Source organism: Macaca fascicularis, chromosome X (assembly GCF_037993035.2).
Source record: "Macaca fascicularis isolate 582-1 chromosome X, T2T-MFA8v1.1".
Taxonomy (NCBI): Eukaryota; Metazoa; Chordata; class Mammalia; order Primates; family Cercopithecidae; genus Macaca; species Macaca fascicularis.
The window spans coordinates 110,615,224-110,631,046 of NC_088395.1; the positions used below are offsets into that span (position 1 = coordinate 110,615,224).

At 41.9% G+C, this 15,823-nt stretch overlaps 1 protein-coding gene across 2 annotated transcripts in view; it reads right to left on the minus strand.

Annotated features, from left to right (window-relative positions):
- SLC25A53 (solute carrier family 25 member 53) overlaps positions 1 to 15,823 on the minus strand; it is a 56,202-nt gene that overhangs the window by 26,344 nt on the left and 14,035 nt on the right. The window contains exons 2-3 of one of the 2 annotated variants that reach the window (XR_006695419.3): positions 4,209 to 4,438; positions 524 to 1,905 (exon numbers count right to left, since the gene is read on the minus strand). Coding sequence is in view for 1 of the 2 variants with exons in the window: in XM_015444157.4 (XP_015299643.1) it covers positions 4,175 to 4,236 (62 nt within the window). In the remaining variant the exon portion in view is untranslated. Of the gene's footprint in view, positions 1 to 523; positions 1,906 to 4,174; positions 4,439 to 15,823 lie in introns of those variants that run through there. The other variant, XM_015444157.4, reaches the window with a different exon arrangement.

Below are 15,823 nucleotides of genomic sequence, written 5' to 3' on the forward strand. Positions count from 1 at the left end.
TACGCAGATGGCAAAAAACATGTTCAACATCATTAGTCACTAAGAAATGCAAATTAAAACCACAATAAGCTAAGGTATCATTGTACACCTATACGAATGGCTAAAATAAAAAACAGTAATACCAAATGTTCACAAGGATGCGGAAAAAATGAATCTCTCATACAATGATGTTAGGAATATAAAATGGTAAGGCTCTGGAAATCATTCTGGCAATTTCCTATGAGACTAAACGTGTACTTATCATATGACCCTGCAAGTGCACTCTTGGGCATTTATCCCAGAGAAATGAAAACTTATAGTCACACAAAAACCTGCATGCTGATGTTCACAGCAGCTTTATCTGTAATTGCAAAACCAGGAAACAACCCAAATGTCCATCAAGTAGTAATTGGATAAAGAAATTCTGGTCTGTCCACCCAAGGGAATACTATTGAGCTGGAACAAACTACTGATACACACAACAACCCAGATGCAACTTAAAAGGATTACATTTGGTGAAGAACGTCAATCCCAAAAGACTACATAGTATAGGACTCTATTTATGTAACATTCTTGAAATTAGAAAATTTTAGAGATACAGAACAGATTAATCATTGCCAGGGAGCAAGGATGGGGCAGAATGGGTATGATTATGAAGGGGAAGCACAAGGGAGGTCATTGAACAGTTTTATATCATGACTGTGGTGGCTGTTAAACCTATACATGGGATAAGACCACATAGAAAAACACACGCACATACAAATGCATGTAAAATGGTGAAAATTAGGTCTATATTCTAGTTAACAATCTTGTAATAATTTCCTGAATTTGATATTGTACTATAATAACATAAGGTGCCACCATTAGAGGAAGCATGGTTTCAGGTACATGGGACTCTATGTACTTTTGCAACTTCCTTGTGACTCTATAATTATTTTAAAATAATTTTTTAAAATAACTAGTGTGGGGCCGGGTGCGGTGGCTCATGCCTATAATCCCAGCACTTTAGGAGGCCAAAGTGGGCAGATCATTTCAGGTCAGGAGTTTGAGACCAGCCTGGCCAATATGATGAAACTGAGTGTCTAATAAAAATACAAAAATTAGTTGGGCATGGTGGCACATGCCTGTAATCGCAGCTACTCGGGAGGCTGAAGCACAAGAATGGCTTGAACTGGTGAGGTGGAGGTTGCAGTGAGCCGAGATCATGCCACTGCAATCCAGGCTTGGTGACAGAGCTAGACTCTGTCTCAAAAAAAAAACAAAAAACAAAAAAACTAGTGTGGGATTCCAGGGTGGCAGGAAGTAGCCTTAGCGAATTTCTTTGCTAGACTTGTTTTTCCTGTGTTAGCTGTCTTCTATGCACAGCTGGGGTAGTTTAAAAATTCCTCCTCCTTTCGACAAGTTTTACAAACAGTGCTAAAAAGAAGTGTATCAGTGCTTCTTTGTAAAAAGCATTATTATGTTTTAAGTGAGTTATTTTAATATTTACAAATAAAAATTATATACACATGGTGAAAATATTAGTACTTTTAGACCCTAAAGAGCTTTTGCTAATGTAGGTTACAGAGCTATCAATATTTATTATATTAGAAATCAAAAGTGCAAATTTTTAAAATATGTATTAATGCATTTAAAATAATAAATCCACTGATTATTGTACATAAAATGTTATTAAAATAATTGCATTTTCATAAACAAAGATTTTAGGAATGTTTTACATTTCTGAAAATCTCTTAAATGTCTGCCTCAGTACAAGACAGCTAGATTCTCGTATTTGCTTCTGCATTTAATGTTGTAACATGCTGTTTTGGATAAATCATATGAAGACAAATCCAACCTCATGGAGATATGTAGTTGGAAAAAAGGATTTCCCAGTCACTTGAAAGGGTCTCAGTCTCAGGTGTCTCCAGGACTCCTCACACCACACTTTAAGAACCAATATGTTAGAGAGACATATTGAAACATTTTCAGATAAAAAAAGTCAGCAATTTGCATTAAAGTACTCCAAAACACACACACACATACACAGACACACACACACACACACACACACCCCCATGTACATATAGTTGATTCATTATTTGTGGCAGTTATATTCTATAAAGTCACCTTAACCAATGAATTACCAAATACCAAGCCACTGCTCCTACTAGAAATACAGGTTTAGGTTCCTGGGAGCCTCTCATTGCATTCCTTAAAATGATCAATACACACAACCTTGTTTTATATATGCTTCTGTCTAAAGACACCCTCTTTAATATATATTTCTTAAAATAATACATTATATGCAGTATTTTATAGTAAACCACTAGCCAAGAAGGGTTTAACATTTTCCTGATCCTGGGTTAACATAACCATAAATTTCTTTGGTTTTCAAAAGCCTCACAACCATGCTGTCCACTATGCTTTTTCTAATCAGCAGTTATCTCATGAATCTACAAACTTTGCTGCTTTTCCATTTATTCCATAGATTCATCACACACTAAAGATGTTACTTTAGCACCATACAGAGTGTCTTCACACATAGATTGGCAAATTTCCTATTCCTTTTTCTGGATGTACTGTGTTGCTGATTTATTAACATTGAACTCACAGCAGACAGCTTTATAAATCATGCCTAATGGTAGCCTATCTAACACATGTATTTTCCCCTATAGGGAACATCACTGCCTTCTGGCTCTTAGAAACACTAGACGGTACTTCAGCACTATGATTGGGGGCCATTTTAAACAGTGAAATCACCAACAAAAGCCATTAAAATATCACTAAATCAACTATGAAAAGAACACTTACTTACAGTATGAGAGCAGAAACAAAAACATCACCTTTTCTAACCTCAGCTGGGAATACTGAGTGCCTGACAACTAAATTGTTTTGCCACTCTGTGCAGGTCTATGAATGACTATTGAAAGCACTGCAAGTATCGATTTGGGGTTACAGATAAGTTTGAAGTAAGTGAACTTGCAAATATGCAATCTGTGAATAATAAGAATCAACTTTTTATATATGTATATATATATAACTACATTTATATATATAAGAATCAACTATATATATAACTATATATATGTAGTTTTATTTATATATATAAAACTACAGACACATATATATATCCACACAAATATGTGTGTGTGTGCCATTCAAATGATGAGCAGAAATTGTAATTGTTGAAGCTGGATGATAGGTATATGGGGATTCATTTCACTAGTCTAATTTTGTGTATGTTTGCAATTTTCCATAAGATAAAGTTTTGTAAAGTGGTTTATTTTGGACTGCATTGCATTTCCACTTTCTTTAATTCCTTACCAGCATGCAGAAGTCTGCAGCTGTCAAAGGTGAAGTTCAAGTGACATTTTGGGACAAACTGCCATCCACCACCAACCCAACCTACCACACATCCTCCTGGGGGGTACTAATCCAGTACGCACTCCCTGCTATAACAGGGACAGTGACAGGCAGAATTGTAACATCAATAGCTCTTTCTCTTGGAGAGAACCTCTGGGTCAGAGGCAATGGAACCCTGTATTATTTTGAGAGCCCACTGAGCCCAGACCAGCTGACTCTGTGGAAGTGTAGTTTTAACGTGCATGTATGGCTTTAGCAGAAGGTAACTTGGATTCTGGTCCAAGGGTGTGGATTCCAATCACTTAACTCCAGCCTGGGTTGAGTCAGCAGTCTAGAGAAAGGGCCTCAGTCAAACAATCCTTAGGAGATCCAGTACTGTCCAACTAACCTTCATATATTCTCTCCACTCTAGTACATGGATATGCTTGACATTTTTAAAGAACAGGAAGCAGGCAGACACTTCCTATTTTATAAGGTGAAGCATCCCACTATCCTTGTATGCAAGATCAGTCCCTCCAGCAGAGTTTTGCATCTCATCCTTTCCCTTACCTTCTCATAAACCTCATGCATCAGCCATCTCCTCTCTCTTCCCCATCTTCAACATTCTCTTTCTCCTAACTCTTCCCCATCAGCATATGCACACTCCCAAGTCTCTGTCATCTTCATAAAAATTCTCCCTCGATCTTATGTGACCCCCCCACTACATCAGATCTTTCCAAGTTTAACGGAAATATAACGTGCATGTATGGTTTCCACTACTTCAATGCCCAATGTTCCAGTTATATTCTGCTGTATAATAAACCACCCCAAAACTTGGGGCTTAAAACAATAATCATTTAATTATACTCACGACTGTGTGGGTGAGGAATGTGGGCAAAGCTCACTAGATAATTCTGCTGTCCCATGTGCCATCTACTGAGGTCACTCAGTGGTATCCAGCTGGCTGGCTAGGTTGTTTTGGAGGGACCAAGATGACTTCCTTCATATGTGTGGCGCATTGGTGGGGATAACTGGAAAGCTGGGCTCAGCTGGGCTGTGCACTCTCTCTCCATGTTGTCTCTGGACCTCTCCATTTGGTTTCTCCAGCAGGGCAGTCAGACTTCTTACATGGTTCCTGAGGGATCCAAAAGACCAAGGCAAAAGTTACAGGATTCTTAAAACCTATCCTTGGCAGTCAAGCAGCATTAATTCCCTGCATTCTTTCAGTTAAACTTTTGTACAGGGCCCACCAGATTCAACAGTAGAGGGACTACACAGAGGTACAGTTACTTGGAGGCTTGGTTGATAGGAGTCACATGTTACAGACTACCGCCCCCATGTACTCCTCAAACCGCTGCATTCCCCATCACTCCACTGAAATTGTAATCTTTGAGGTAAAGACAGATGTCTTAGTTGTTAAATCCAATAGATGCCTGTCAGTACTTGTTTTGCTTGTTTTTTTGTTTGCTTATTTGTGTTTTTTTTTTAGTTTTTTGTTTTTTGTTTTTGGAATTGGACCCTATTGACCACTAAATTCCTTCTTGAAATTCTCCTCCCCTAGCTTCTGTATATCACCTTTCCTTGTCTTTTCCTCAGTCTCCTAAAGTGACTTATTTCTTAGGCTCTCCCCTTATCTACTGGGCTTTGCTATCAGTTCTCTTCTCACTCTGCATATGCTACCTAGTTATATCAACTACACCTATAGCCTCATCTATCACTTAACTACTGGTGGTTCCTCAATATATAGCTCCATCCCAGACTTCTCTCCAGTGATCCAGAATCTCATGTACTCACCTAGATGTCCAGCGGGTACTTCAAACAGCCAAAGCTTAATTCATCTTCCTTACACATGCTCTCTTCCTTGTCTTTTCTCTCCTGTATTTACCACCCGCCTAGATGCCCAAGGCTGAAACTTGGAAGTCATCCTTAACTCTACCATCTCTCCTATTATACTGAATACAGTTTGTCACTGATCCCCAACCATTCAGCTTGCTAAAAAGCTTGTCAATTTATCTATTCCTCTCCATCCTAAATACTAGGTCTCTGGCAGAGGACTAGATAGGGTCTCAGTTCATCATTCTGATCTGTAAACCATATAGAAATTAACATTTACTATAATAAACTCAAACACCTTTTTTTATAAAGCAGAGGTGATCTAGAGATATCAGGACTAGAGATATTTAATGAGTTAAACTCCACATGGGGAGAAGCACTCAAGTTGGTAGCAATGGGATGTTGCCTTTCGGTAACCTCTAGGGTGAGGTTACTTCAGTTCCTGGGAAGCCCCAAGTGGGGGCTTATTGGCTAATCAAGCTCCTTATACCCCTGAGCATGCCATCCTGAAACATCATCGCATTTAGTGTGATTATAAAAACTGCCTTAATTAAGCCTCATCATCTGGATCTCACATCCAGATTGTGTGTACAATTTCTTAATACATTGCCAGCACATCGTGGCTACACACACCACAGGTTATATCACAGTGACCAGACAGATTCTGGCTTCTAGTTAATGACCAAATAGCTCCTATCAAACCCATCCTCCTTCAGATGTAACAACTATACACTCTGGACAATTTGTTTTTTAATTACCTGCAAGTATTGACAAGCAACCCAAGGCAGGCAGAAACTGGAGGACGATCTACATTTAAAAGAAGAGATCAAAACTAGATGAGATTCCCATTTTTAAGACTTTGAACCACAGGGTGGGCCCCAATCAGTTCCCTGATGGGTGAACCTTACTGACTTGAAGACAAGAGGACAGAGTTCAGAGTTTCCACAGCAGCTGAAAATTGTGGGGATAAAATCTTGGAATGGAGACAGCCAGATAGGCAGAGTCCTGAATTCTGTGTATAAACTCTACCCAAATCTCTGGCCGACCTCTGAATTATGCACTCATGGGACAGTCTCCAAACAGTCTGTATAAGACTAAAAGAACTGACTAGAGACTTCAGTTGCTGCCTGCCACAAGGGAGACAGAGCATGGAATTCGAGTTTAGTCACGTTAAATGCTGCTAAAACAAAAATGTCAATATTTTTCAGAGGGATATAATGGAATCCAGTTTCTCTAGAACATGTCCTCTGCAATATCCAGGAGACAAGTCAAAATGACTGAACATTGTTTGAGGAAAGTCAAAATGATTGAACATGTTTCCTATGGGAAACAGGAAAATGTAACCTATACCAAAGAAAAAAGGCAATCAATGAAGACTGACCCTGAGATGACTGACATGTTAGAATTAGCAGACAGGAATTTTTAACCAGCTATTATAATGATTCCCAAGGACACAGAGGAAAATATGCTCGTAATGAATAGTGACCAGCTGTACTGCAACCATGTAAAGATGAGCAGCCTATAGAGGTGGGTGGCTGGTTCACAGTCTAGAAGATAGAAGAGACTGGGAGTGGCAAGCCTGGCCAGGACCTACAGTACCCACCAACACTATCTTAGTTCAGATTCTTACTGTTTTTCACGTAGACCATTAAAACAGTCTCAAAAATTGCCTCCCTGCTTCTGGTTACTATTTACTATGACCCCCCCAACACACACAGAGACCCTAAACACATCTACAGTGATTCCAGAATTACCTATTTGAACACAGGTTTAATTAGGACTTTACTGATTCCAAGTAACAGAAACACCATTTGGGCCAAAGAGTTAATTTACTGGAAGTTTCACATAATCATAAGTAGATGAGCGTCAAGGACAAGTACAATCAGAGACTCAAACATGAACAGGAATCTTTCAATTGCTCATCCTGTAAGTTCACTTCATTCTCTGAAACAAGTTTCCTCCCCGTGGCTGTAAAATGGGCCACCAGCAGTTTCTGGCCACATAATCTCCTAGCTATGCCACAAAACCAAGAGGCAATATTTTCCCTCAATTAAATTTTTAAAATTCGAAGAAAAACATTCTGATTGTCCTGACCTAGACCACATGCCACACCTCAACCAATCGAATCAACTGTGGCCATGGAGACAGGTACTGTGATTGGAAGCTCTCACGAGCACTGAATGGCTGGACAGGAGAGGAGCAGCGCACCAGAGTCACAGAGGGGTTCATTTCCAGGGCAAAGGAAGGACTCTGGGAAAAGAAACTGTCAAATGATAAAGGTCTAACAGGTTTCCTGTGGTCACCACTTCAATTTGTGGCAATATCGTCCTCCATGCAAATGTCAGTGTCCTGGGATTTCTCTTACAGCAGAGACTTCTGTTGTTCCCCAATATCTGTTCTCCCCTTCCCCCTACCCAGTATTTTACTGCGTGAAACATAAATGCAATGACCAGAGGACAAGTGTCACATGGTGGAGATGATGGGACAGAAAGTCCATACGTTATTTTGGATGGCTAATAACTCACAGCTGAACCTGATGCTAACTGACAACCCCCTCACTCCCCACATCTAATCAAGGCAAAATAACACTGAAGTTAAGAGTGTGGGTTACAGCCAAACCACCTGAGTTTGAATCTAGGCTCTGCCACTTACTAGTTCTGTTCAGCACATTACTTTATCTCTCTGTTCCTGTTTCCTTAGGTATAAAATGATGTTAATATACCTCATAGGTTGGTTGTGAGAATTAAGATCATTCACGTAAGCACTTAGAACAGTGCTCAATGAGTATTAACTACCATTTTCAAGGCGTCTCAATTTTACCTACTAAAGATCTTGGAAGACAGTGTCTTCTTTCACAGCCCAAAAGTCACTTTACATCACTTCAATGAGCCATTGCCTCCTCCACAGCGTCCTCCACATTGCCTCAGCCTGAACTTTCTGAAACACCTTGATCTGACCATGTTACTCCTATTGGAAACCCCTCAATGATTCTTCCTATCCTACAAAATAAAGCCTTAACTTCTTAGCCTGGTGACCAAGGTTCCTTGCATAAGGGCCCGAATGGCCTTTCTGGGCTCATCTCCTGCCACTCCTCCACGATGCCCCAAAGCCCAGTCACACTGAACTATTCTCTACCATCAACTTCCTACCTGCCTCTAAAGTACTAACAACTCCCGTGTTCCCTCCCTCCTTAACTCTTTCCTCTGTTGGCTGCTGTGGCACCACACCCTCCTGGTTTTCTTCCAATCGCCCTGGCTATTGTTTTTCCATCTTTCTCACAGGTTTCTCATTCTTCAGCCCATCTGTGTCAAGGTTCCCAGGTTCCATCCTTAGCCCACTTCCTGTTTCACTGCATGTCCTGCCCCGGAGTGATGGCATCCCCTGGCAAGTTTCTAAGGTCCACCGACAGCCTCATGATCCCCGGATTTTCACTCCTAACCTTTCCTGAGTTTTTGTTTCAAATATCCTGATATATCACACCCCCTGAATAGACACCTCAACTTCAGCATGTCCAAAACCAAACTCACGTTCCCCACCCCAAACCCACTTCCCCTCTTTACTCTGAACCTGCTGCTGGCACCACCATCACCCAAGCCTGGAATTCTTCGATCTGCACATCTAAGAAATGACCAAATCCTAATTCATGTCCTCAATAACTCTCCAACCTGCCTTCTCGCTATACTCACTGCCACTGCTCTTGTTCTGGCCCAAATCCCCTCTAGCACAGACTCTGCCATAGTCACCTCCCTGCCTGCCTCCACTCACTCCTCCAATCCAATGGGCAACCTGTTACCCACCTCCAGCGAAAATCTCATCATGTCACTGCTCTGCTTGAAACTCTTCACTAGTTCCCACTGCTCCGTCAGACACAATTATTCTGTGCCTCATACTAGTTAAATATCTACTATTTACTGGAGCCTATGCTAAGTATGAGGAATGCTTGAAATGGCTGCTGCCTTTTAAGGAATTTATCATCTATCTGAGAAGACAGACATATAAATAACCACTAATAACGTGATGTAATAAGTCCTGTGATAGACACACCAACAGAGTACTACAGGAGCACAAGACTTAGGGGTAGGAACCACATCTTCCTAATCTTTGTATCTCCAATATCTGATACCAAGTTTGATTAACTAGAGAATTTTATCTGAATACTGAAAGGATGTCCATCTCTGAGCCTCAGCTTCCCACTATATAAAATGGCTCACAACTCACATATCAAAGTCTATAATTATGTATGTTACATATAACATACATACTATATACGTATATAATATGCATACATACGTATATAATATGCATAATATGCATGCATATTATATATGTATATATGTTTGATATAGTGCCAGAAGTCTCAAAATATGTCAGTTTTGCTTCTCCCCTCACCCCTTTAACTCCATCCATGGGAGGCATAGCAGAGGAAACAGCAGGTCAGTGATGTAAGAATTAGAAGCCCAACAACTGGAACAGCATCATTTCTGTCCTCTGGTAATGACAGAGTGGCTGCAGCACCAGGCAGCTCCAAAACAGCCTTGGGCAGGAACAGCAGTGCTCCAATACCATCAGAACAAAGGGAAAGAAATCACGACTTGAACTTTCGTGGACAGGAGAAAAAATCTGACGTGGACATAAACGTGGACTTCTAGATGGATAAGGGCTGCTCTTTTCCTCCGCTACTTGAATCCTTCTGCAATATCGCCACCTGGTGGCTATCTAGCATCCCTTTACTTAATTCCCCAGTGCAGTTTGCTCTGAAAGCCCACTGCACTGTGAAAGTTCTGGAAGGGAACAGCCTAGCTCAGTGAACTGTTCTCGGAAATGCTCAGAGTTAATCATATTCTTCTCCATGTCCTGCAAAGTATCTTGTACTCAAGCTCTGTTATAGCACCTCTCATTGTATTACAATTGTTTACCTGCACACATTCATTCATGCACCCAACAAATTTATAAGTGTCGTGCCTAGGACAGGCAGAGACACAATGATAAACAAAACCAGTTGACCGCATAAACAAAGAATTAAACATGTACACAGAGAATTAAAATAGCCATATTTCCAACCACTATAGAATAATTATTATAATATCTAACATTTGTTGAGAACTGAATACTGTATCTGTATTATCCCATTTAATGCTCACAACTCAGTGAGGTAAATAATATGATTATCCTCATGTTACAGATGAAGCAAAAGAGCAACAGAAAGGTTGGGTAAATTGTCCATAGTCACACAGCCAGGAAATGCTAGAGCTTGGATTCAAGCCTGCCCTGGGTCCAGAACCCATGCAATAGCTTAAAAAAAAAAACCAACTACTGTCCCCATAACCCCACCTCAATGCATGTTTGATGATTCAATAAATAAAAACCTTGTACCTCCAAAACTCAAGGAGATAAAAGTTCAGGTAGTAGAATCTCGTAGTAGGAGGTTAAGCTGATCAGGAACTTGACTCCATCCCTCTGAATCTCACCTAGCCCCTGGAAATATGCTCTGCTTGATCCCTGCCTCTACTGTAGCCCTGCACCCGCCAAGCCCCAAAGTGAGTGCTCCTCCTTTCATGTGTGAACAAACATAAACCTGAAAAAGCCAGTCCTTCAAGCTGGATCTTGAGCAGCTCACTGGGCCTAAATGTAAAATAAAGCCAACAAGCCGTTTTACTGACTAGAGGTCACACACATACTCTGAGGTCCCTGAAAACCAGCACTCTTGTATTTCAGACTTTCAGCGCTTCCCTGAACCAACCAATCATTGGCTCATCTGACTCAGCCAATCAGAGCTCAGCTGTGTTGACCAATCAGGGCTCAGCTATATGGACCAACCAGAACTCAGCTGCATTGACCAATCAGAACTAACCATGCTTCAATCCTTCGTTATAAATGTACTATTGTTTTACACTGGAGGCTGAGACTCCTGAGTTTGCAAACAGTTCACTGGAACAGAGTCTCTTTCCTCCAGTCTCCTTTTCAGACCTTTTGTTCACAGATGTTCTGTCTCAAAGATAGCCCCCCAAAAACAAAACAAAACAAAAAAAAAACCACTCCATATGATCCTTCCTAACATGATAGAGACTGTTGGCATTTTCAAGATGCTACCAAATTCTAAAAGTGAACAGAACAGAAATAAATTTCAGAAAGCATTCAAAAACAGTTTCTATTTTGACCACACTCACACGGTTTTTAGGCTTTGTGCATTTGGTATTTGGATTTATGGCTAGACTCAGAGATTTAAAATGTGGCTGCCCACCAGCCAGCATAGTGGCTCACGCCTGTAATCCCAGCACTTTGGGAGGCTGAGGCAGGAAGATCGCTTGAGGCCAGGAGTTTGAGACCAGCCTGAGTTAACACAGGGAGACAGCATCTCTAGAAAAAAATACAAAATTTAGCCGGGCATGGTGGCGTGCCCGTACTTTCAGTTACTGGGGAGGCTGAAGTGTGAGGATCACTTAAGCCCATGAGGCAGAGGTTGTGAAAAAGGAAAAGTTCTCTTGTCCCCCTTGCAGGGTGTGCAACGTGGGGTATAGCTCACTTATTCAGTGCCCCGCTGCTCAAACCTCTATGGGAGCATACGGATGGGCAGGGAGCCCCATAGCAGTGTCTAGGGGTGAATGTTTACAGTTGAAGCCCCAATGGGCATGTGTTACAGGGTGTTCTTTTAGTTTAGCTGCCCGTAGGCAGCTTGCATTAGCTCAATTAGACCCCTACCTTATCGCAAGGACAGAGAGCTTTCTGTATCCTGGAGTTCTTGCCTTGGTGTACTGGAGGAATCAGATCACACGTGGGCTTGGAGAATGAGTTCAAGATTTTATTAAGTGGAAGTAGCTCTCAGTAGATGGGGGAACCAGAAGGGAGATGGCTTTCCTCTGGAGTCAGGCTGCTCACGACCCAGGCTTTTTTCTGACTGCCCTAGCCAAACTCCATGTCGTTCTGCTGGTCGATGGCCTCCCAGTGTGCTGGTACCTATCAGTGCATTCCTCTCCACATCCAGCCACCTGTGTGTTCCTCCACTGATGTGCTCCTCTCAAAGCTCAGCCACATGTGTGTCTGCCTGCTGGTGTCTTGGGGTTTTCATAGGCACAGGATGGTGGTATGGCAGGCCAGGGTGGTCTTGGGAAATGCAACATTTGGGCAGGAAAACAAAAATGCCTGTCCTCATCTAGGTCCATGGGCATAGGCCCGGGGATAGAGCCCTAGCCAGGGACCACACTCTTGCCTCCTTCCATATCATTGAAAGGGATCATGCTCTTCCCTTCCCAGTACTTCCCTTTCCCCTTCCATATCAGTTGCAGTGAGCTGAAATGGTACCACTGCACTCCAGCCTGGGTGAGAGAGTAAGACCCTGTCTCAAAAATAAAAATTGGCTGGGCGCAGTGGCTCACTCCTGTAATCCCAGCACTCTGGGAGACCGAGCCCAGTGAATCACTCGAGGCCAGGAGTTCAACACCAGCTTGGCCAACATGGTAAAACCCCATCTCTACTAAAAATACAAAATTAGTTGGGCGTGGTGGCGCATGCCTGTAATCCCAGCTATTTGTGAGGCTGAGGCAGGGGAATCGCTAGAACCTGGGAGGCGGAGGTTGCAGTGAGCCAAGATTGCACCACTGCACTCCAGCCTAAGCAACAGAGCAAGAAACTCCATCTCAAAAAAATAAATATAGGCCGGGCACGGTGGCTCATGCCTGTAATCCCAGCACTTTGAGAGGCCAAGGCAGGCAGATCACAAGGTCAAGAGATCGAGACCATCCTGGCCAACATGGCAAAATCCCATCTCTACTAAAAATACAAAAATTAGCTGGGTGTGGTGGTGTGCGCCTGTAGTCCCAGCTACTTGGGAGACTGAAGCAGGAGAATCACTTGAACCCAGGAGGCGGAGGTTGCAGTGAGCCAAGATTGTATCACTGCACTCCAGCCTGGTGACAGAGCAAGACTCCATCTCAATAAATAAACACACACACAAATAAATAAAATAAAAATAAAATAAAATGGCTTTTAGTAAATACTCTGTGCAAGACATTGTGCATTGAACTACTGATGCATTCTCTCATTTAAACTTCTCACCAAACCTGTGAAGCAGGTAGATATTCCCATTCTACAAAGATAACAGGACCAAAGAGATAAAGTAAGTTTCCCAGGGTCACACAGCCAATAAGCAGAAGATCTGGCATTTGAACTTAAGTTGTCTGACATCAGGTCTTGAATTTTTTATGACTACGATATACAGCCTCCTCTCCTTATTTATTTATTTATTTTGAGACAGAGTCTCACTCTGTTACCCAGGCCGGAGTGCAGTAGTGGGATCAAGGCTCAGCGCAGCCTGGACCTCCCGATCTCAAGAAGCAATCTTCCCACCTCAGCCTCCCAAGCAGCTAGGACTACAGGCATGTGCCACCACACCCTGATAATTTCTGTCTTTTTTGTAGAGACAGGATTCCGGTGTTTTATTTGTTTGTTTGTTTGTTTTTGTGGGTAGGGATCACAGAATAGTTTCTGGCTTTCCTCCAGGGATAAGCCTGGGTTTTATTCTTGCATTAGCCCAGTGAGGGGAAATAATTACGTATAATCTTCATGGCTTGTGTTAAATTTAACTACTTCTTACTCACCACCTATTTTCTTCAACTAATCAGCTCTTGCTCACTCTGTAGGACTAGGTCAAAACTCATAGCTCCTGCAGGAAGCCTTCCCTGGTCTCTCCAATTACCCCCTTTAACATTGGTCTCTCCCAAATTCATTCTAAAGGAGAGGTACAAGTCTAATAAATTTTCTGGGGAATACCATAAACAGCAGAGGAAATTGGCAGTCCATCTCTGGGGGGGGAAAATGAGCTCAAACGTATCTCCAGATGTTTTCATATGTCTATGAGCACAGAAACAGTCTGACAGGGACAAAAACAACATGGTCTCACTGGCTGCCTATAGTTCTCACCCACTGGCCTGCTTGTGAATACAGCCCGGCCTCCACCCAGGACAGTCTTTTAGAGTCCTGAAGAGACAGGAGAAGGCCACCTTAAGCATTTTGTTGGTCAGTCCAAATCCTGCCCACCGCTAAGAAGTTCTGACCCAAATATATACATATATCAAGATTATTATTTCATATGGAGATCTGATTATGGCCCAGGCAAAACAGAAACCTATGAGTAGGAACTTTCAGAATAGCCGAGTAAGACCTTCCAAAAAATCTGCTCCTCAAATTAGTGATGAGAATATTGGCAAAATTGTTAAAATCAAGTTTTTCAATATGCTGGAAATTATCCAAAAGCTTGCAGCAATCTAAGGAGCATTTATTCAAGAAAACAACTGAATCTTGGCAAAAACACTGATCTTTGTGGCCTTTTAACTTGCTCTATTCACATCCCCTGCTCTACTGCTCAGTGATGGCCTTGAAAACCAGAAGCCTTGCAATTGCAGTAAGCTGTGAATTCCAGCTGCTGGGACAACTGGATATGCGTCTGGAAAACAAAGCTGGGCTCCTACTTTATACCACATGCCAAACTTACCTGAAAACAAAACAAAGGCATAGGAAAGAAAAATATAAAACTCCTAGAAAACACAGGTGTAAATCTTCAAAACCTTAGACATTCACATGAATTTTTACAATAAAAGAAGTGACTGAGACATGTTGTACCTTGGCCCATAACCATGTGGTCATTTGGTAGCCATATTCAACATTTATAACCAATATCTCTGAATGCTCACTGATTAAACAATTCCAACAGTACAAGGACTTCTACTTCTCTTTTTTTCCAGACAGGGTCTCACTCTGTCACCCAGGCTGGAGTGATCACAGCTCACTGCAGTCTCCACCTCCTTGGCTCAAGCGATCCTCCCACCTCAGCCTCCTGAGTAGCTGGGACCACAGGCATGCACCACCACGCCTGGCTAATTTTTGAATTTTCTGTAGAGATGGGGTTTCACCATTGTTGCCAGGCTGGTCTCATACTGGGCTCAAGCGACCCACCTGCTTTGGCCTCCCAAATTGCTGGGATTACAAGCGTGAGCCACCACACCCAGCCCTAGAACTTCCATTCTTACCTACAGATAGAATAGGTTACCCAGAAAAAATTACTGATGCATATAAAATCTAAAATGTGGCCACACATGGAGACTTTAAAAGTGAACCAGCATTCTCACCACTATGCCTGACTAGTCTTTTAAAAGAAAAAGTGTTCAGGATCGGCCTGGGCAACATGGTTAAACCCTGTCTATACAAAAAACACAAAAATTAGCTGGGCATGGTGGCAGTCTCCCGTAGTCCCAGCTATTTGGGAGGCTGAGGTGGGAGGATTGTTTGAGCCTGGGAGTCGAGGCTGCAGTGAGCCATGATCTCACCGTTGCACTCCAACTGTCAACACAGTGGGACCCTGTTTCAAAAAAAGTGAACCAGATTCTGCCAGATTAAAAGAATGAAACTTCCATACATGTCATTGGAAATAACATTGTGTTTTCATCTCACACAATGAGACAGAGGTGAGCAAATGTCCTTTCAATCTCTGATAACTAAGTACTATTATCAGGGAAGACTGAACAGCTAAACGTCTTCACAGTTTCAACACTAATGGTAGCCATGTGTCATATGTTAAACACCTCAAATAAGATATACTGAGGCAAACATTCACATAACCACAGCAAAGTAGAAATTGTTTTTTATAAACAACTCAAGATAATTGGCTGAAAATGATTAGTGAGACTTCCTCAAA